At 44.4% G+C, this 20,686-nt stretch overlaps 1 protein-coding gene and 1 pseudogene across 2 annotated transcripts; both read left to right on the top strand.

Moving 5' to 3' along the window:
* The first annotated feature begins 296 nt into the window (after positions 1-296).
* EOMES (eomesodermin) lies at positions 297-6,755 on the top strand. Of its 2 annotated transcripts, none has more exons than XM_009445060.5 (6): positions 297-1,323; positions 2,390-2,544; positions 3,230-3,351; positions 3,819-3,977; positions 4,064-4,125; positions 4,900-6,755. In XM_009445060.5, the coding sequence occupies exons 1-6, from the start codon at positions 446-448 to the stop codon at positions 5,636-5,638; spliced, it is 2,115 nt and encodes a 704-aa protein (XP_009443335.2). In that variant the 5' UTR covers positions 297-445; the 3' UTR covers positions 5,639-6,755. The 2 variants fall into 2 exon arrangements, with proteins under 2 accessions (XP_009443335.2, XP_016796107.1); XM_016940618.4 differs by having other exon boundaries at positions 350-1,323; positions 4,957-6,755.
* An 11,085-nt stretch (positions 6,756-17,840) lies between these two features.
* LOC134809479 (uncharacterized protein KIAA1143-like) lies at positions 17,841-19,569 on the top strand (annotated as a pseudogene).
* Positions 19,570-20,686: the final 1,117 nt, after the last annotated feature.

Here is a 20,686-nt window from a genome sequence, read left to right as displayed (position 1 = left end):
ATAAAGCAGCTAGTGACAGCCCATTAGTTTCCAAGTGGTCAACTTGACCGATGCTTTGGCAATTGAAAAAGGGCAGAAAGGCGCGGGCTAGTGGGTGGATGGGGACAAAGATCTAAGTCACCTTCTTCCAGCGTGTGAGCCTGGGAGGAGGGTGGGGGTCCTGAGGAGCAAGAGGTACGAGGAAGGAAAAGGAGAGGGCTTCTGGGTTAGTTTCCACCTCCTGCTTTCCAACTCACGGCGCTTTCCTTCCGGAAAGGACGCTGGATTCAGGGCGCGCCAGTACGCGCAGTAGCGGCCGGCGAGTCGGCAGGTGGGTAGCCCCGGCGCAGGAGGAAGGGGAAGTTACCTTCCCCTCGGAAGAGGGCGCTGGCTCCCCCATCCTGCCTTTATAATAAGGCCACGGGAGGAGAGGAAGCAGCCAGCTGCCGTCTGCGCTTTGCAAAGCATGCAGTTAGGGGAGCAGCTCTTGGTGAGCTCAGTGAACCTGCCTGGCGCGCACTTCTACCCGCTGGAGAGTGCGCGAGGCGGCAGCGGCGGGAGCGCTGGCCACCTCCCCAGCGCGGCCCCCTCTCCTCAGAAGTTGGACTTAGACAAAGCGTCCAAGAAGTTTTCCGGCAGTCTCTCCTGCGAGGCGGTGAGCGGGGAGCCCGCAGCCGCCAGCGCAGGGGCCCCCGCGGCCATGCTTAGTGACACCGACGCCGGGGACGCATTTGCCAGCGCTGCGGCAGTGGCCAAGCCGGGGCCCCCGGACGGCCGCAAGGGCTCCCCCTGCGGGGAGGAGGAGCTGCCCTCCGCCGCTGCAGCCGCCGCCGCCGCCGCCGCGGCTGCGGCCACTGCGCGCTACTCCATGGACAGCCTGAGCTCCGAGCGGTACTACCTCCAGTCCCCCGGTCCTCAGGGGTCGGAGCTGGCTGCGCCCTGCTCACTCTTCCCGTACCAGGCGGCGGCTGGGGCGCCCCACGGACCTGTGTACCCGGCTCCTAACGGGGCGCGCTACCCCTACGGCTCCATGCTGCCCCCCGGCGGCTTCCCCGCGGCTGTGTGCCCACCCGGGAGGGCGCAGTTCGTCCCAGGAGCCGGTGCGGGCAGTGGCGCGGGCGGTAGCAGCGGCGGGGGCGGCGGCCCGGGCACCTATCAGTACAGCCAGGGGGCTCCGCTCTACGGGCCGTACCCTGGAGCCGCAGCGGCGGGATCTTGCGGAGGACTGGGGGGCCTGGGGGTTCCAGGTTCTGGCTTCCGTGCCCACGTCTACCTGTGCAACCGGCCTCTGTGGCTCAAATTCCACCGCCACCAAACTGAGATGATCATTACGAAACAGGGCAGGTGAGCGCAGCGTGGAGGGGCCCCTGGGTTCGGGGATAAAGGGTGACGTGTGGTCCTGGGGAAGGTCCGGGATGAGGGAGCTGAACCCAGTTGTTCCGCGCGGTGCTTAGAGTGTTTCACCGCGCGCAATAAATCTCCGTAGACACCGCATCTCCAATGCGGTGTCCCTCTGTGTCAGTGCCCCGGCGGCTCTTGCAGGGTGCCAATGTTACGGCTGTACACCGCTTTTCCCTCCCATCATCCTCACCTGAACAGACCTGGAGGAGGCGGAAATGGAAATTAGGGCACGTCCACAAGCTGGATTCGTTAGATCCTCCTGCTCGGCGGTATGCTGGTGCATGCCTGCATGCCGGCAAGGAGCCACGGATAGGGAAGGCTCAAGAGCTGGCCACCTGAGCGCAGTAGATGGGCTCCCGCAGTTTTAGGCGCCAGGGTCTCCACGGGGCGTCTCCGGGAGGTGGGCGTGAAGGCTAGAGCGCCGGCCTCGGAAGCTCGGTCCGAGTAGGTGGTTAGATCTGCCCTGGAGCCAGACCTGGCTCGGGTTCGGTGCGCGAGAAAGTTCTGATATACATCCAACTGCTAACACTGGCTACTTCTGGGGAAAGGGAGGGGTGGGTGCTGAGAGAGGGGCACTCAAAGGGGACTTTTAGCCTAAAGTTTTAATATATATTTTTAACAAGAATAACCTAATATTGTTCTCTGGTACTTTTCAAAATGGTGCATTTAAAAATTAGTAGTTTTTAACATTCTAGGAGAAAAATTTTAAGAGCGTCTGAAAGGGCCGAGAATATGAGCCTTCGGAAGCACGCGAATTTGGAATATACCGATGTTAGGGCAAGCTTTTTTTTTTTTTTTTTTTGAAAAGACGGAAAGGTTCCAAGAGTTGCCAACTCAAAAATATTTTACATAGTTTCAGACCACTTGATCTACCAGCATTCTGTTCACTGCAAACTTTTAAATGTGTTCCGACCCTATCCCAGGTGTCTGGGGGAACCCGCTGGGGCCTGGGCCTGTTCTAGGACATCCCAATTTAAATCGATTTTTCTGGTTCTATTCCCTTGCACAGGCGCATGTTTCCGTTCTTGAGCTTCAACATAAACGGACTCAATCCCACTGCCCACTACAATGTGTTCGTAGAGGTGGTGCTGGCGGACCCCAACCACTGGCGCTTCCAGGGGGGCAAATGGGTGACCTGTGGCAAAGCCGACAATAACATGCAGGGTGAGCAGAGAAGAGGCTCGGGCCGGGGAGGAACGGGCGGGAAGAAATCGTAACCCTTGACTCAGACAACTCACATTTAAATGTAGCACTTTTTTTCCCCTTCCATTCTGAGGCCTAGAGGTGTTAGTATGAGTTTCTTTGAGTTGCTTGTTTGACGGAGAGGAGAGTTTGCTAAGTCAGATTTCTTGTCTGCCAATATATAGATATTTAGAACCTTTAACTAAGACATCACCGCGCCCCCCAATCCCTACGTTTAACAAATCAGTAGTCATAAGCTCTCCAGGTGGGAAGGGCTCCTGGGATTCTAATGTTCACTTGAGAAAGCCCAGCCAAAGTTTAGTTCACCCATAAATATCCAACTGTCTTCCATCGGATGTTGCCCTTACAGCTTTAGAAGGCCCCAAATTGACCTTCAAGAGTCATGTCTTGTTAGCTCCGTTTCTAAATTGTGAAATGCCATTCAGGGGAGTCCCTAGTGCAAGGAAGGTTGGAAGCACAGGGGCCTGGGAGGGATATCGATGTAGTCCTGCTGGTCTCCACTGGCCTCTTTAAGCAACTTTTACTGGGAGACCAACTAAGTCTAGCTCTTATATCTTGCTCATAGCTAAGAGACATCCCTCCGCTTTCTCCATTTGTAAACAGCCCTATATGCTTGGGTTTTGTGTTTTGTTTCATTTTCTCTTAGGCAACAAAATGTATGTTCACCCAGAGTCTCCTAATACTGGTTCCCACTGGATGAGACAGGAGATTTCATTCGGGAAATTAAAACTCACCAATAACAAAGGCGCAAATAACAACAACACCCAGGTAGAGTGACAGAGCAGGAGGGGGTATCTTCTGGCTTTGACTATAAGTCTTTTTTCTAATAAGAGTCCCTACTCTTTTCACTGTATTTATAATATTTGCATTTGTGACCTGTTTGCTCGCCTATTTCTAACCATTTTTGTTCTTTTGACCTTTCTCATCTTCACTTTCTTATTGGATTTCGATAACAGTGAGTTGACTATTAAGAACAGAAATAGCGAAGTATTTTGGGAATTTAGGAAACCAAGAGGAAAGCATATCTATCAAAACCACATACCCAGCTATGATTTAAATTTCAAAAAAAAGGGGGGGGGGGCAATAATGAGACCTTTAAACTTGCAATAAACAAAGCTGTTAGTGAGGAGCATTTAGAAGTCCCATAGCAAAATACATAATTTGTCAAAATCTAATTTTGTTGAACCACTAAGAGGCTTTTTAGATTTAGCAATTTTTTTCTCTACTCTTTCCAGATGATAGTCTTACAATCCTTACACAAATACCAACCCCGACTGCATATTGTTGAAGTTACAGAGGATGGCGTGGAGGACTTGAATGAGCCCTCAAAGACCCAGACTTTTACCTTCTCAGAAACGCAATTCATTGCAGTGACTGCCTACCAAAACACCGATGTGAGTGTCCCAGACATCTCAAGAATCTCTAAAGCTAAGGTCCAGCATGATAAAGCACTCAATGACTGTTTTTCTCCCCTATCTAGATTACTCAACTAAAGATTGATCATAACCCCTTTGCAAAAGGCTTCAGAGACAACTATGATTCGTAAGTGCAGCTTTTATCCACACTTGCCTGATCATCTCTGAACAGGACATACATCAACAGGCACTTTGCTGATAATGTATTTTAGGAAGAGCTTTTACCTTTGGGATTTTTACATATTTTTCTTTTTCCAAAATTTTTTCCTTTACTAATCTTGCTTTAGATTTTTCTCAGAAAGGTTGTGTTAATTTCTGAAGAAATGTTAAGGACTTAAAAATGAAGAGTTTTTTTTAGCATTTGAGTGAAGATTTGAAATTTTAAGAACCTGCATTTATATTACCTTTCTTTTCATTTGATCCATTTTTTATCCTCCCAAGAGCAGATATTATTACTCTCCCCCACCCCCACTTTTTTTTTTAACATAAGAAAAAACTGAAACTAAGAGGATGTAATTTCACAACACGAAACAGCAAGGCCCTGCTCTTTTTAAAATCTGAGTTTTCTACCGCCACAGCCAGTGTTTTTTCCATCACATTGACAAAGGAGGTTTGATCTGAGTTTTTCATGTTCTAGGACTAGTAAAGGTAGATTTTCTATAGTTTAAATACTTGATGCCTAGGAGGAAACTTTTTCTTGCATGGTGGGAAATTTTTCCCAATAAGCCAAGAGTCCAGCTAAAATGGGCCAGTGCATCTCCTGCCTCTGTTCTTTCAGCCCAACAGACCAGCACTTTCGGTGTAGATAACCAACACAAGCCTTTTCATTTCTGGGAGGTGGTTTGTTTGGGGACAACATTAGGTTTTTTTTTTTTTTTAAGTGTTTCTCTTTATATTGTAGCATGTACACCGCTTCAGAAAATGACAGGTTAACTCCATCTCCCACGGATTCTCCTAGATCCCATCAGATTGTCCCTGGAGGTCGGTACGGCGTTCAATCCTTCTTCCCGGAGCCCTTTGTCAACACTTTACCTCAAGCCCGCTATTATAATGGCGAGAGAACCGTGCCACAGACCAACGGCCTCCTTTCACCCCAACAGAGCGAAGAGGTGGCCAACCCTCCCCAGCGGTGGCTTGTCACGCCTGTCCAGCAACCTGGGACCAACAAACTAGACATCAGTTCCTATGAATCTGAATATACTTCTAGCACATTGCTCCCATATGGCATTAAATCCTTGCCCCTTCAGACATCCCATGCCCTGGGGTATTACCCCGACCCAACCTTTCCTGCAATGGCAGGGTGGGGAGGTCGAGGTTCTTACCAGAGGAAGATGGCAGCTGGACTACCATGGACCTCCAGAACAAGCCCCACTGTGTTCTCTGAAGATCAGCTCTCCAAGGAGAAAGTGAAAGAGGAAATTGGCTCTTCTTGGATAGAGACACCCCCTTCCATCAAATCTCTAGATTCCAATGATTCAGGAGTATACACCAGTGCTTGTAAGCGAAGGCGGCTGTCTCCTAGCAACTCCAGTAATGAAAATTCACCCTCCATAAAGTGTGAGGACATTAATGCTGAAGAGTATAGTAAAGACACCTCAAAAGGCATGGGAGGGTATTATGCTTTTTACACAACTCCCTAAAGAGTTATTTTAACCTCAAAAATTAGCTAACTTTTTGCAGATGGACTTGGTGGTGTTTTTTGTTGTCTTCTTTGCCTAGGTTGCCAAAAAGATGTTTGCCTTCCACCTTGATGCATCCTGTTTTGTGCAATTCTCTAAAAGAAGGTGCCAAAGCTTTTTGATTGCTGCAGGTAACTGAAACAAACCTAGCATTTTTTAAAAATAAGATTAATGGAAGACTTTAAGGTATTTTAAAATTCGAAGGGTATCCAAGGTTCTGTATTTATTTATTGGAGAGACACTAACCATTCAAAGAAGCAGGCTGTGAACATTGAGTGCCCAGTGCTATCAGATGAGTTAAAACCTTTGATTCTCATTTCTATTTGTAAATTCTTAAGCAAATAGAAGCCGAGTGTTAAGGTGTTTTGCTTCTGAAAGAGGGCTGGGCCTTCCATTTCAGAAGGAGACGTTTTGCTGTTACATTCTGCCAGGGGCAAAAGATACTAGGCCCAGGAGTCAAGAAAAGCTTTTGTGAAAGTGATAGTTTCACCTGACTTTGATTCCTTAACCCCTGGCTTTTGGAACAAGCCATGTTTGCCCTAGTCCAAGATTGCCTCACTTGAGACTTGCTAGGCCTCTGCTGTGTGCTGGGGTGGCCAGTGGGACTCAGGAGAGAGCAAGGGAAGGAGTCACCAAAAAAAAAAAAAAAAAAAAAAAAGAATTTAAAAGTGTACAGTTGTGTGTTTAGATACACTATAGAATAATGTGGTATATATTGTACAAATAGTCTACATAGGTGTCTGGGATAATGTAAAACTGGTGCTTTGGCTTTGTAAAGAATTTGCAAATCACTTAACAGCTGCAGGGGCAAGGGGAGAGTTTCATCATCCCCATGATATTTGGGAATATTCTGTTTACTTCTTAGATAGTTAAGAATGTATTCAGCTACTATGTACTAACTTGAACCGTGTTTAAGGAAAACTCCTATTTCATCCTCTTCTTGCGCCATCCCCTCTCCCTAACTTGGTAATGTGAAGAAACTAAAACTTGATACCACAGCTCCTATAGGCATTTTAGAGATCTTGGATTTTTATGTACAGTCTTAGTCATTTTTAATAAATGTGGTTCAGTAAGGGAACGGACATAGCTCTGTCTTCTGTGCTGTTGAGGTTTTCATCTTTGCTTTAAAGATCTCATTTTGCTTCCTCCTGTATCGTTTTCAGCTTTAACAGTGCCTCACCCATCCCCTACCTCCACGGAAGGCTCTAGAATCTCTAACTGGATACTGTAGTCATGCGGGGGTGGGGATGTTTTGTTTATCTTCTTCTTTCCTTGAAGTGGAATGGGGCTATTTCCTTACCCCACTGGGAAGTCTGGACAATGGGTGTTGGCGGGGCGGGGGAGGGGGGCAGGGGGACGGGGGAGGGAGGATTGCTGCCGATTGCCCACGTCAGACTTAACCAAGCCTCGAAAACCTCCGCTTCTGGTTCTTGGAGACCAGGCTCTGTCAGCGCGCCTGGCCACTAAGTTCTCTGGGCTTTTTTCTAGGCTTACTTGGGGCCACCCATCCTTAGGCCCACCTAGGCTCCCTGGGAACCCCCGTGGCCCTTTGAGCGCCCACCAGTTCAGGGTCCCTGGGGCGCGGCGGCGCGGGGGGCTGCACACAGCTCAGCTTCTGCGCCCACCTGCGGCTTTCTTCTGAACCCAGACGCTGCGCACCCGCCGCCGCCGGCTGCCGGCCTCAGTAGCTGCAGTCAAACTCCGCCCGGACTCGGTCTGAGGCGCAGGCTAGGGACGGGCGTGGCACTTACAAAGGAGGATTCCAGTCGTTCCGTGCACTGCCGCTCTGCAAACAGTGACCTTGGAGCAGTTCACCTTGCGCTTAGTTCCGTTTATTTGGCCCACGCTCCACGGGAAGACGAAGGACAGCCCATCCCCTGGCTGAACCCTGGGCGGTCCAAAGAGTGGGGTGGAGGGTCCCCTTTGTCCCCCCAGCCAGACGTCCCGCCAGGCTTATCTGCAGACGGCTTCAGGCCCAGATTGCAAACCTTTCCAGCCCCCTCCTGGACCCTCCCGGGGTAAAGGTCTAGCTGGGAGGATCATTCTGCTAACTGTGTAGCGCGGAAATGCAGCTGCTAAGAGGATTAACTGCTGGGAGGCGAGCAATCAGCCGAGACCTCCTCCCCTTCTGCGCCCAATTAAGGCCGCCAGGACCTTGTACCTCGACTGTCCTGTCTCCCTTCCCCTCCGTCCCTCTGGGGCCCGAGTTCTTCCCGCGCCACCCGTGACCTTGGGGGCTCGAACTCCTGCTCCGCGTTTCCGAACGGCCTGCTCAAAACAATTTGGCAAAGGCGCCCCGAACTTTACCGGGGAGCCAGGGACAAAAGCGTTGAAGATGTGCTTTTTAATATATATGTATTGTGGATGACTGATTTAGATTCCGGAAGGGAGACTCATAGCCCGCCTATCCTGGTCAGCGCCTTCCCCACACCCCCAACAGCCCCCTTACATCTGCATCCAACCACCGAATATTGGGAGATGCGATGGAATTTCGAAAACAGTGCTCTCCTATTTCTGCCCTCTAGAAAGCCCCAAAGTGCTAATCACTGCCGGGATATAGCAGATTCTGGCCCTAGTCTATTTCGGGTCCTGCATGTTTTTGCATCGTACAGTAAAAAGAACCTGGTACTTGTGAAAAGTCCCTCACAGTGTTTAATAGAAACGTAAGTGGCTGAGTGGCCCCAATTAACACCTTGTGATAAGGCATTCCTAAGATGGAGTGTCAGACACCAAATTGTGAAGAGATGTATCTAATTAATCCTCCTAGGATGACACCGATAAACAAGCCTCTATTTAAATAAAGATCAAGGGCTCGGCGTCCGGTTTGTTTACATTCTCCGCCAGGGTCTCCTAGTATGCACCGGTGCAGGCGGTGTTCCCTGCCCAGGGAGGAGATACTGGCTCGGGGGTCTGCTGGCTCGTCCTGGTTCACATCTCCGTTTTTGCCCCAAACAAACAAAAAACCACAATAAAATCAATAAATTGCAATGAAACAGGAAAAAGCAGTGCAAAGAGGACCTGACTCGGAGTTGGAAATACTGTTATTTGCCGTTTTCCACTGGTGTTCTTTCCATCACCAAACACTTTTTGGTTGTTGGTTTGCGAGGGAAAAAAGGAAGAAGGGGGGAAAGCAGCCCACATGTAGCCTCTAGAATTCTTTTCTGCTCTGGAGAGAATTCGGAGCAGGACCTTCCTCCGGTCCCCACCCCGCCCCGGCACGAGTTCGCTCTGGGTGGTTCCAAATTCCTCCTCCTGGGTGTAGAAGCTGGGAATTGTCGGGATGTAGAGTAGCTATCCTGGGGGTGGAGTGGGGAGCCGCAGACGTCTGGAAGGGAAACTGGGAAAGGCGGGAAGAGTCAGAAAGAACTTGGGGAGGAGGGGAAGCTGCAGATTAGCGCGCCATATTTTCAGCCCATGTTTGGGCCGGATTTGGAGCCGGTTTCAAGTCTGCAGCAACGTATCTTCCAAACCTTCAATGGAGAGTTTCGAGGCTCCAAATCTGTTTTTGGTCCCGGTTTCCCTTTTTACAGCCGTCTTTGATTCGCTTTAAACCCAGGTGAAAGCAGACTCACGGTCTTCCCTCTCCTCTGCAGTCTCTTCTTTCCGAATTAAACCTGCGTAGGGGGAGGAATGTAATTTTTTAAATCTCTGCGGGTGTCATGGAAACGCTCTGGAATAAAAACTTCCCCGCATTCCCTTTGATTTTTATCGACATTCAGCTACCAGTAGGAACAAAAATTAAGATCTTTTCTTTCCCATTCGCCTGGACACTGTGTCGCTTCTCTTTCCGGCTCTCGCCGCGGTGTCCTCTACCCGGCTACACAGCGACTCCAAAAGTTTAGCTTTCACCCCGCGGAGATTTCGACAGCTCTGGAAGGCTCTTTTTAAAAGGGAATTTGGAGAAATCTGTTGCTGAGCACGATTGAGTCCCACTCTATAAAATACCCATCACCCCGCCGTCATTCCTCAAGTTTACGCTTTCAAATATGCGAACCCCAAGGTCCAGCCCGGGAGTAAGCCAATCCCAGGACCCGGTCCACCGGCGCGTGTCTTGAAAAGAATGTCGGAGGTCAGATTCTCTCCTACCGCTTAGAGGCCTCGGCTCAGCGCACACATTTGGGGTTCGCAGGGCTTCCCGCGCGCCGGAACCCGACCTGCGCTGGATTTTCTTCCGGGCGCAGGAGCTAAGCGATATCTTGGACAGTCTGAAGTTACAGGCACCTTTTTTTTCTCCCCCCTCGCCCCCAACAAGACGATGGGACTCCAGCCTTGCTGGTCATCGAATTTCTCCTTATTACGACTTAAATGAAAAGGAAAACACGAGACGTGGGCGAGTGCGCACACACACATCCACCCCCTTCTTCAACTCTGGGAGTCCTCTGTGTGTCGCCGAGGGCACGTATGGAGTTCGCCAAGGGAAGGATTCAGCTGCCCAAATGCTAACCAGGCCCTCAGCAATGGTCCCTAAAGTGCCCCCGCGTCACATGGATCTCTGACCGCCGCCGAAGCAATGCATTATTTCAGGCAGCATTCCCCTCCCACCAAATACACATAAGAGACACGAGTTTAATTTTCCCCTGCCTCCTTGAAAAGCTCCGAACCCCTTCCTATAAGCCCTTGTGGGGACAGCAGGGCTTGCACAATGACTTTTGTAACTTTAAGTTCTACCCAGGTTTCCCCACACAGTTGGAGTGGAGGAGGACCCCACGCCTCGCCCTTGGCCTCCAGGTCCCGCAGCAGAGTTTCCGCGCGGGTCTGCAGGCTCCTCTCTCTTCTGGGCCGCGGGCAGCCTTCGCCATCTGGTGGCCATGGAGAGTAAGGATCTCCCCAGCCGAAGAGGGCTCCTCCACTCTTAAAGCTGCTGCTTTGTCAGGTCCTGAACGGTTCCGTCAAAAAAAAAAAAAAAAAGAACCCAGTGGCGCGATCTCACTGCAACCTCCGCCTCCCGGGTTCAAGTGATTCTCCTACCTCAGCCTCCCGAGTAGCTGGGACTACAGGCGTGCGCCACCACACCTGGCTGATTTTTGTATTTTTAGTAGAGGCTGGGTTTCACCATGTTGGCCAGGCTGGTCTCCAACTCCTGACCTCAGGTGATCCACCAGTCTCGGCTTCCCAAAGTGCTGGGATTACAGGTGTGAGCCACTGGGCCCCACACTCCTACGCTTCTTTAAAAGTTTTTTAGTGTAGGGGAAGGAGCCTGGAATTTGGAGTTCTGTGACTTAAGTTCTAGTCCGCCGCCCCTTACAGCGGCATTGTCTTTAGCTTCACTGAACTTCATTTCCTCATCTGTGAAGTGGGGATTCCAACAGCACCTATCCCGGCAAAGAGTACCGAGAAGGAAGAAATGAGATTATAAATTTAACTGCTTTGTAAACTGTTGAGTAGTTCCGAATATTAGTAGGTATCACTAATTACTAATTTTATAACATATATGATAGTAAACTTAGATGCATTAGCAAAGGAAAGTTTTTATTAATTCAGAAATAATTACAAATATTATGCAGTTTGAAAAAGTAGAGAGCAATGGACCCCCATGTGTCCACTACCAGCTACAATAACCATCAATCCATGGTCTCTCTTATTTCTTCCTGTAATCCCCACTCCACTCTTTCTGCCACGAATCCCGAAATTCCTGTCCTCTAATCCACAATTATTTCCATACACAGCCCTTAAAGAAAAGGACTCTTTAAAAAAAAAAAAAAAAATATATATATATATATATATATATATATATAAAACTGTCATGCTATTATCTCATCTACAAAATCAACACTCATTTCTGAATATCGGGAAATATCCAGGTACGTTTTTCTGATTGTCTCATAAAGTTGTTCTTGTTATTCTTTTTGTTTGCTTGTTCCTTATAGTTGTTTGTTTTAATCAGGATCCAAACAGGTCCCACACATGTGATTGATGTATCACTTAATTCTCTTAGTCTAGAACTCTCCCCTCTCAACTTTTCTCTTTTATTTTTCCTTGCAATTTATTGAAGAAATTGGGGCATTTGTTCTGTCTAGTTTTCCAGGTTCTGGTTTTGCTGATTGCAGTTCAGTAGTGTTAACATAGTCCTCTGATTCTTGTTTTTCCAACAAAGTGGTGTTTTATTGATCTGATCCAGATTCCACTTTTTTTTTTAGTAATAATATTTTATAGGTGGTAATATTCCATGAGGAGGCTCATGATGTCCAGTTGTCTCTTTTGGGGGCATGTCTTTGTACATTGATGACTGTCAGCTAGACCCACTATTTCATTAAGGGGTTGGCAAAGGAGGTAAATTCCAGTACAGCTATTATTATCAATTACATATACATGAGAAAATTTTACTCAATGACACTTTGAATGTGACATTAAACAGAGTAAGCCAAAAAGCCAAGATCTCTGCTCTTTATATATCATCACAGGAAAACAGAGAGGCCTTCTTGGGAACATGAGACACAGAAACCTAGGTGTAAAATGGACAAAATGCATAAATTGGTAAGACTTAGTGGATGAAACATATTTATTAAGACAGTCTAATATGCCCCAAATTGCTAAGAAATCACATTAAACCAGTGCATAACAAAGTCATAAAGTAGGTTTCCATCTGTTTTTCTACTCTCAGGGCAAATTATCAATTTCCTGATCCCTTTAAAAATATATTTCAATAACTCATAAGGAGGAGCATCATATGGAAATCATAAGTGCTAAAATAAAGGACTATTAAATAATTTGGTTGTTAAGCAGGGAGGGGAGTGATTTCATCTACCACAAGAGAAGTGGTTTTTTACCACTTAGTTTGGAAATGATTGAGGGAGGAATCTGAGGGAGAGAAAGGTGGGGGGAAAGTCCAAGTTACTATCCACAATTCACAGCCTAGAACTTCTAGAACTGGAATGGAGTTGGTTACTGAGAGAGACCATCATGGAAATTCGAAGAATAACAAGGGTAGATTTGAACATGTAGATACCATTGCCACCATCTTGTTCCCTTCCTCGTCCCAGACACCAAATTGTAGACTATTCCGCAAAACTTCAGGCAATCAGAATGTTTCCTGCAAAGGTCTTAGATTGCCACCATTTCTTCTTGAAATGACTCAATATTAATGCCATAAGTATATAGCCTTCTGTTAACTAGCACTTCTTCCTAAATCCCTAAATCAGTCATCATTCCTTGAGTCACCGAATTGGAGAGCTGGGAGGCACCTTAGAGACCGCTCTAGTTCTATAAACCCCACTATACAGAGGCAAGAACCAAGTATCACTATGGTTTTGTGGTTTGCCAAGCCCCTTGAGGAACTCATTGGTTTGGCAGTGTATCATGGGTTAGACCCTATACTTTGGACATACAATATTTCAGAGGCTTGGGAAATATGTTTAGTCATGAAAACATTAAATTCAAAAGCATAATTTTTATTATTGTTTATGTTTTTCAGAGGATGAACAATATTTGAAATCCAAACGTATCCATGATTAATTTTTCTTCTTTTTCTTCTTCCTCTTCTTTTCTTCTTTTTTTTTTTTTTTTTTTTTTGAGACAGGGTTTCACTTTATCACCCAGGCACAATCATAGCTCACTGCAGCCTCAAAATCCTAGGTTCAAACAATCCTTCTACCACAGCCTCTTGAGTAGCTAGAACTACAGGTGCACACCACTATGCCTGGCTAATTAAAAAAAGTTTTTTTGTAGAGATGGATTCTCACTATGTTGTCCAGGCTGATCTTGCAATTCAGGGCTCAAAATCCTCCCACTTCAGCCTCCCAAAGCACTGAGATTATAGGCATGAGCCACTACACTCAGCCTTTTTTAAAGCCTATCATGGAGTGGTGCCTTCTTCATTGCACACTTTGGCCTATATAGCTTTGGGGTAGTGAATCCACAGAATATATGTTCTTCACCCTACATATTTGCTGGTTTTCTTAATCCTGGCAGGCAAATTTTGTCTTTATCTTACAGATCTAAAACCCAAGAATGATCTTTGGTATTTTATTTCTTTCAGGATTCAAGTTCCTCTGGTAAAAAGGCTTGTTGTTGATATAATTAACCAATAGTCTGTGCTCATCACTAAATATTTAGAAGACCACAGACACAGACTACATGGCTGTTATAGAAGAGCACAGAGAAGCATGGGTTGAGTTAGTGTGCAAAAATGTGTATACATGCTTGTATGTAGGAGTGTGTATTTGTGCCCCAGAGCTAATAACATTAAGCTGAGATTACAGAGTGTAGAATACAACTTGGAAAAAATGGTTAAGATGGTATCTAATATTTCCTTTAGGGACTCTTCTGTTCAGAGCTGTCAAAACAGATTCTGTGAATTGACTAGACTATGGAAGGTGATCGTAATGATATTGATGAAACACATATCTGAAAAACAGAATTTAAATAGAAGAGAGTCTCTAGAAATACAACTAAATCTTAATCTGGAGATACATGCCTCAAAATAACTCTCTCTCATTCCTTTTTCCCTCTCAACAAAAACAAACTCACTGGAAAAGGACAATCAAACATTTCCAAGCCTTGCAATGCCCTATTTCCCATCGGAGTTTCGGGGAAAAAAAAATGTATGAGTCACATTCTTAACCTGGCAATAAGGTCCACGAGGTATTTGGTTTCTCTGTGTTTGCCAGCTTTCTTGTACGTAGGCAAGGTTGCCAGATCCAAAGAGAGAGTAGTGTGGATAAGACCATTTGACAAAGACTGCAGCTTTAGGAAGAACTTGACCGACCTTTAGTAAACCAGCAAGAAGGAGGCCAGACTCTCTCCTTCCACCCTCAAATCCCCTCAGTGCCCCTGTTTGGCTGAACCCAGTGAGAATCCAAAGGGCTAAACAATCTCTTGATGCAGTCATAGAGGTCAGCCTCCTCTATAGAGGAGGCAGGATGGCACAGGGCAGGATAGAAAAGAATGAAGGGTGAAGCTTGGGGGCAATGAAGAAGAAATCCAGCCCACCTATCACCCTCCAATGTCTTGACTGCTAAAGGATACTCTTGAGAGTACTCTTAAGTACTCTCGAGTTGTTTTGAGATTCCCCAAAGAGGATGTTCCAAGAATAGCTGAAAAATTTGGGTTTTTATGTGAAAATCCCCCTACTTTTCAGTTTTGGCAACCTACTTGAAAAAATTAAATAACCAAAATACTCCTGTGAGGAAGATTTCACTATGGAAAGCTTTTGACCACTGATCTAGAGCAATGCTATGATTTTAATTGAATTTCAAAAATGTCAAAAGCATGGCCGGGCGTGGTGGCTCACACCTGTAATCATCCCAGCACTTTGGGAGGCCAAGGCAGGCAGATAGCCTGAAGTTGGGAGTTTGAGACCAGCCTGGGCTATATGGTGAAATCCCGTCTCTACTAAAAATACAAAACTTACCCAGGCGCAGTGGCAGGCACCTGTAATCCCAGCTACTTGGGAGGCTGAGGCAGGAAAATCATTTGAACCTGGGAGACGGAGGTTGCAGTGAGCCGAAATCATGCCACTGTACTCCAACCTGGGCAACAGAGCAAGACTCCTCTGTCTCAAAAAAAAGAAAAAAATGTCAAAAGCAGATTTCTGCTCTAATACAAGATGGAGTAACAGGGATATGAATTAACTTTCTGCTTGAAAAAAAAACTAAACTAAAAATCAGATATATATATATCTGATATATATATATCTGATATATATAGCCAGATATATATACATATATATATATGGCTTCCATTAGGCAATGTAAAATAATAATCTATTAAAGAAGAGAAATGAATGAGGAAAACCCTAATATTTCTCCAACTTACTGCCTGGAGAGTTTCCAGGCCTCAGCTTAGCATGGGGATAGGGACCCAGACAAAGCCCAGCAGTCTTCTTGATTTGAGGAGACAAAACTGTAAGGATGAGGAGGCCAAGATGGCTAGAGTTTTTGGAGCAGAGTTCCAGAGAGGAGAGACCTGCCCAGAAAGAAAAATCTAGAGAAGTGAATAGGGTCTTCCTCAACTCCACCTGAGTGTTGATCAGCACACGCATGTGAAGAAAATATCCCAAGCCCACAGGATTAGGGAGGATTTCTCAACCTCAGCTCTATTGACATTTGGAGGCAAAAAATTCTATATTGTGGGAGCTGCATTATAGGATATTTAGCAATATCCTGACTTCTACCAACTAGATGCCAGTAGCACTACCCCACCAGTTGTAACAACAAAAAGTGTCTCTACACATTGTCAAATGACCTCTATGGGGCAAAATTATCCCAGCTGAGAACTACTGGATGAGAGGTATTAATACCCAGTATTTACCCTGACTGAGGATTGTCCCCTTTCCCACTCACGAAAGTGGAAAACTTCATAATTCATGAGGTATCAGGAAAAGAACTCAGAAGGGTCTTGCTTCAGTAGTGAGCTAAAGTAGTACTGGACTAAATGCTGCTCTGGTTTAATCTAAGTAGGCTTATAAGCAAGAAGTGAAACTTAACTATATCCATGAAGAAAGCTCAAGTTATATGTATGGTAATAAAAGTAACAACCAGCACAGAACAAAAAATATTTTAAATGCACAGGACCCAATCAAAAATGGCCAGATATTCAAAAAAGCAGGAAAATATGACCCACAATAAGATTAAAAAAATCAATCAAAACCAACTCAAAGTGACAGATGATAAAATTAGTAGACACGGATATTAAATAGTTACTATAACTGTATTTCATATGCTCAAAAAGCTAGAAAAAAGGTTGAGAATGGTAAGTAGAGACATGGATGATATTTTTAAAAGAACCAAATTGAACTTCTAGAGATAAAAACTACAAATGTCTGAAATTGAAAAACACTTGGTGAGATCAGTGGCATATTATACATTGCAGAAGAAAAGATTAGTGAACCTGGAGGTATAGAGATTGAAAGGATATAAAATAAAACACACAAAAATAAAAAGCTGGAGAAAAATAAACAGAGCTTTAGTGAGCTGTGGGATAATTTCAAGCAGCCTAACATGCCTGTAATTGGAGTGCATCAAAGAGAGGAAAGAGAGAAGGGTACAGCCAAGATATTTGAAAAAATAAAGGTCAAAATATTTCAAATGTGGTAAAAATTATAATCCACCAATCTAAAGAGTTCAATTAAACCAATCACAAAAAATGCAAAGAAAACTACACCAAGGCTTACCTTAATCAAATTATTTAAAACCAGTGATAGAGAAGAAGATATCAAAACAGTCAGGGGGACAAGGACACATTCTGGGCAAAGGAACAAACATATTAGGTTAGGTTAGTGCAAACGTAATTTTGGTTTTTGCAATTACTTTTAATGAAAAAACCTAAATTGTGTTTGCACCAACCTAATAAAAATGATAACAAAAAATAAGTAAGCTGGATAACATTAGAACATCTTTGAAGTACTGAAAGAATAAGTAAAACCATCAACCTAGATTTTTATACCTAAGGAAAGCATATTTTAAAAACAAAGGTAAAATTACTTTCTCAGACATACAAAAGCTAAAAGAATTCATCATCAGGAGACCTAAGCTACAAAAAAAAAAAAAAAAGAAAGAAAAGAAAAAGGTAAGAGAAATGCTTCAGGCAGAAGGAAAATGATACCAGATGGAAATTTGAATCTACTTAAAAAAAATGTAGGGCACTACAAATGTTAGCTACGTGGGTAAATATAAAATATAAATATAAAATACTTGTTTCTTATTTTTAAAATCTCTTTAAAAGAAAATGGACCGTTTAAAGCAAAAATAATAAGATATTCTAGGTTTTTTTCTTTTAAAAAAGCTTTTGTTACTTTTTGTTTGTTTTTTTCTAGCAGCCCTCATCCAATTGCGTGGTGTTTATAACATACATGGAAGTAAAATATGTGATCACTATAGCACAAATGCTGGGAGGGGAGAAACAGAAGCATATTAACTGAGTTATTACCGTATGCATCAAGTGGTATAATATAATATCACTTGAAGGCAAACTGTGATAAGTTAAAGAATCATAAAACATATTCAATTAATCTAAGGTAGGCACAAAAAGAAGAAAAAGGAAATGAATAAGAAACAGAAAACAAATCATACTGTGGTAGATTTAAACCCAACTGTACTAGTCAGGGTTCTCTAGAAACAGAACTAATAGGAGAGATGTGTGTATGAAAGGGAGTTCATTAAGGAGAATTGACTCACATGATCACAAGGTGAAGTCTCACAATAGGCCATCTGCAAGCTGAGGAGCAATGAAGCCAGTCCGAGTCCCAAAACCTCAAAAGCAGGGAAGCCAACAGTGCAGCCTTCAGTCTGTGGCCGAAGGCCCGAGAGCCGCTGGCAAACTACTGGTGTAAGTCCAAGAGTCCAAAAGCTGAAGAACTTGGAGTCAGATGTTCGAGGTCAAGAAGCATCCAGCATGGGAGAAAGATGTTTACTACAAACCCTAAAGCAACCACTAATATAACACACCAAAGAATTGTAGCTAATAAACCAACAAAGTATCACCTGCCCAGCTTTTTTTTTTTTTTTTTGAGACAGAGTTTTGCTCTTGTCGCCTAGGCTGAAGTGCAGTGGCGTGACCTCGGCTCACTGCAACCTCCTTCTCCCAGGTTCAAGCGATTCTCCTGTCTCAACCTCTCGAGTAGCTGGAATTACAGGCACCTGCCACTACACCCGGCTAATTTTTGTATTTTTAGTAGAGATGGGGTTTCACCATGTTGGCCAGGCTGGTTCGAACTCTTGACCTCAGGTGATCCTCCTGCCTCAGCCTCCCAAAGTGCTGGGATTACGGGCAGGAGCCACTGCGCCCAGACAATTTTTTAATTTTTTTGTAGAGACAGGGTCTCACTATGTTGCCCAGGCTGGTCTTGAAATCCTGACCTCAAGCAATCCTCCCACTTGAGAAATCCACTTTAAAAATAAAGACATAGACCTGGCATAGTGGCTCACGCCTATAATTCCAGCACTCTGGGGGGCCAAGGCAGGCAGATCTCTTGAGGCCAGGAGTTCAACACTAGCCTGGCCAAGATGATGAAACCCCGTCTCTACTAAAAAAACACAGAAATTAGCCAGGTGTGGTGGCACACACCTATAGTCCCAGCTACTCAGAAGGCTGAGGCACAAGAATCCCTTGAACCTGAAAGGCAGAGGTTGCAGTGAGCCGAGATCGCACCGCTGCACTTCAGCCTGGGAGACAAAATGAGACTCTGTCTCAAAATAAATAAACAAATGGACACACACGGGTTAAAATTTAAAAGCCAAAAAAGATGTAACATGCTAGCACTAATTAAAAGAAAGCTAGAGTGGCTATGTTACTATCAAAGTAGATTTTAAAAAATAAAACTGGTCATTTAATAATGATAATGGGATAAATTTATCAAAAGGTCATAATAATCCTAAGTTACCAGCAACAAACAATAGAGATAATTATTTGATGTAACATTCAAAAATTAATCATTGTAATTCACCATGTTAATAGACTAAAAGTGAATAACTATTATTGTCTACATAGACGCAGAAAAAGTATTGGACAAGACGTGCGGCCAGCGGAGCCAGCATTCCTGGCTCGCTTCAAGGAGTGGGTTGGCTATAGGGAGGAGCCCACCGTAGAGACCAAGAGAATCCAGCCTCATCTCCCAGACGAAAATGGGGAACACGGTGACAAAGATGAAGAGCCTCAAGTGATGGTTTTTAAAAAGGGAGACCTATCAGTTGAAGAAGTCATGAAAATTAAAGCAGAAGTAAAGGCTGCCAAAGCAGATAAAGAACCAGCTCCAGCTGAGGGAAGAATCATGTATCAAAAACCAGTAAAGCACCAGTCAAGTGCCCCTCAGATGAAAAATATTCAGGTTTAACAGCAAGCCCAAAAAGAAGACAAATTAAGATGCAATAAATCAGGACTCAGTCAAAAAGAACTCACAAAAACAAATCAAAAACAGTAGCCTCCTTTCTTTTGACAGTGAAGATGACAATAAGTAAGTGTAAATATTTTGAATTTAGTCTACGTTGAAAGTACATGCGATGTTTTTTAAAGTAACATTTTTTTCCTATTATAAAGATACTACAGGCCAGGCACGGCGGTTCATGCCTGTAGTCCCAGCACTTTGGAAGGCCGAGGAGGGCAGATCACTTGAGGTCAGGAGTTCGAGACCAGCCTGGCCAACATGGTGAAACGCCATCTCTACTAATAATGCAAAAATTAGCCAGGCATGGTGGCAGTCACCTGTAATCCCAGCTACTCAGGAAGCTGAGGCAGGAGAAGAGCTTGAATCTGAGAGGCGGAGGTTTGCAGTGAGCTGAGATCAGGCCATTGTACTCCAGCCTGGGCGACAGAGCCAGACTTTATCTCAAAAAAAAAAAAAAAAACAAAAAAAACCTACAAGTTACTTATAGAAAATTTAGGAAATACAGGAAAAGATTTAATAAACTACATCTATTCATCAATACCCCTCTGACTTAATATGCCAACTCTAGAAATTAGCTAGTATTAACATTTTGTTATTTCCCCTGTGTGGGTATATATATATGTAAATTATATTTTTAAACAAAATACATTTTGTTTGTGTAAACAAAAAAAGAAATGGTATTAGACAAAATCCAACATTCGTGCCGGGCAAAAACTCTAACCAAACTTGAAATTGCAGGGAATTCCCTCAACCTGGTAAAACGCATCTTTGATAAACCTAGAATTAACATCATATTTAATGGCGAAAGATAGAATGCTTTCCCCCTAACATCAGGGATGAGATGACTCTATTTCTACTCACCATTATACTGGAGGTTCTAGCTTGGCCAATGAGGCAAGAGAGAGAAATAAAAGGCTCTTAGATTGGGAAGATTGAAGTAAAATGGACTTCATTTGAATATAACATTATCATCTACGGAGAAAATCCAATAAAAAGGCCATTACTAATAAATTTTAGTAGAGTTGTAGAATGCAAGATCAATATACAAAAGTCAATTTTTTTATATACTAGCAACAAACAATCAGAAATTAAAATAAAAATACTATTTAATAGCATCAAAAATAAGAAATGCTTAGGTATAGACCTGACAAATTATGTGCAAGATCTATGCCCTGAAAGCTACAAAACAC

Source organism: Pan troglodytes, chromosome 2 (genome assembly GCF_028858775.2).
Source record: "Pan troglodytes isolate AG18354 chromosome 2, NHGRI_mPanTro3-v2.0_pri, whole genome shotgun sequence".
In the NCBI taxonomy this organism is placed as follows: Eukaryota; Metazoa; Chordata; class Mammalia; order Primates; family Hominidae; genus Pan; species Pan troglodytes.
Note: the sequence above shows the minus strand (reverse complement) of the source record. Positions and strands in the feature narration are given on the sequence as shown.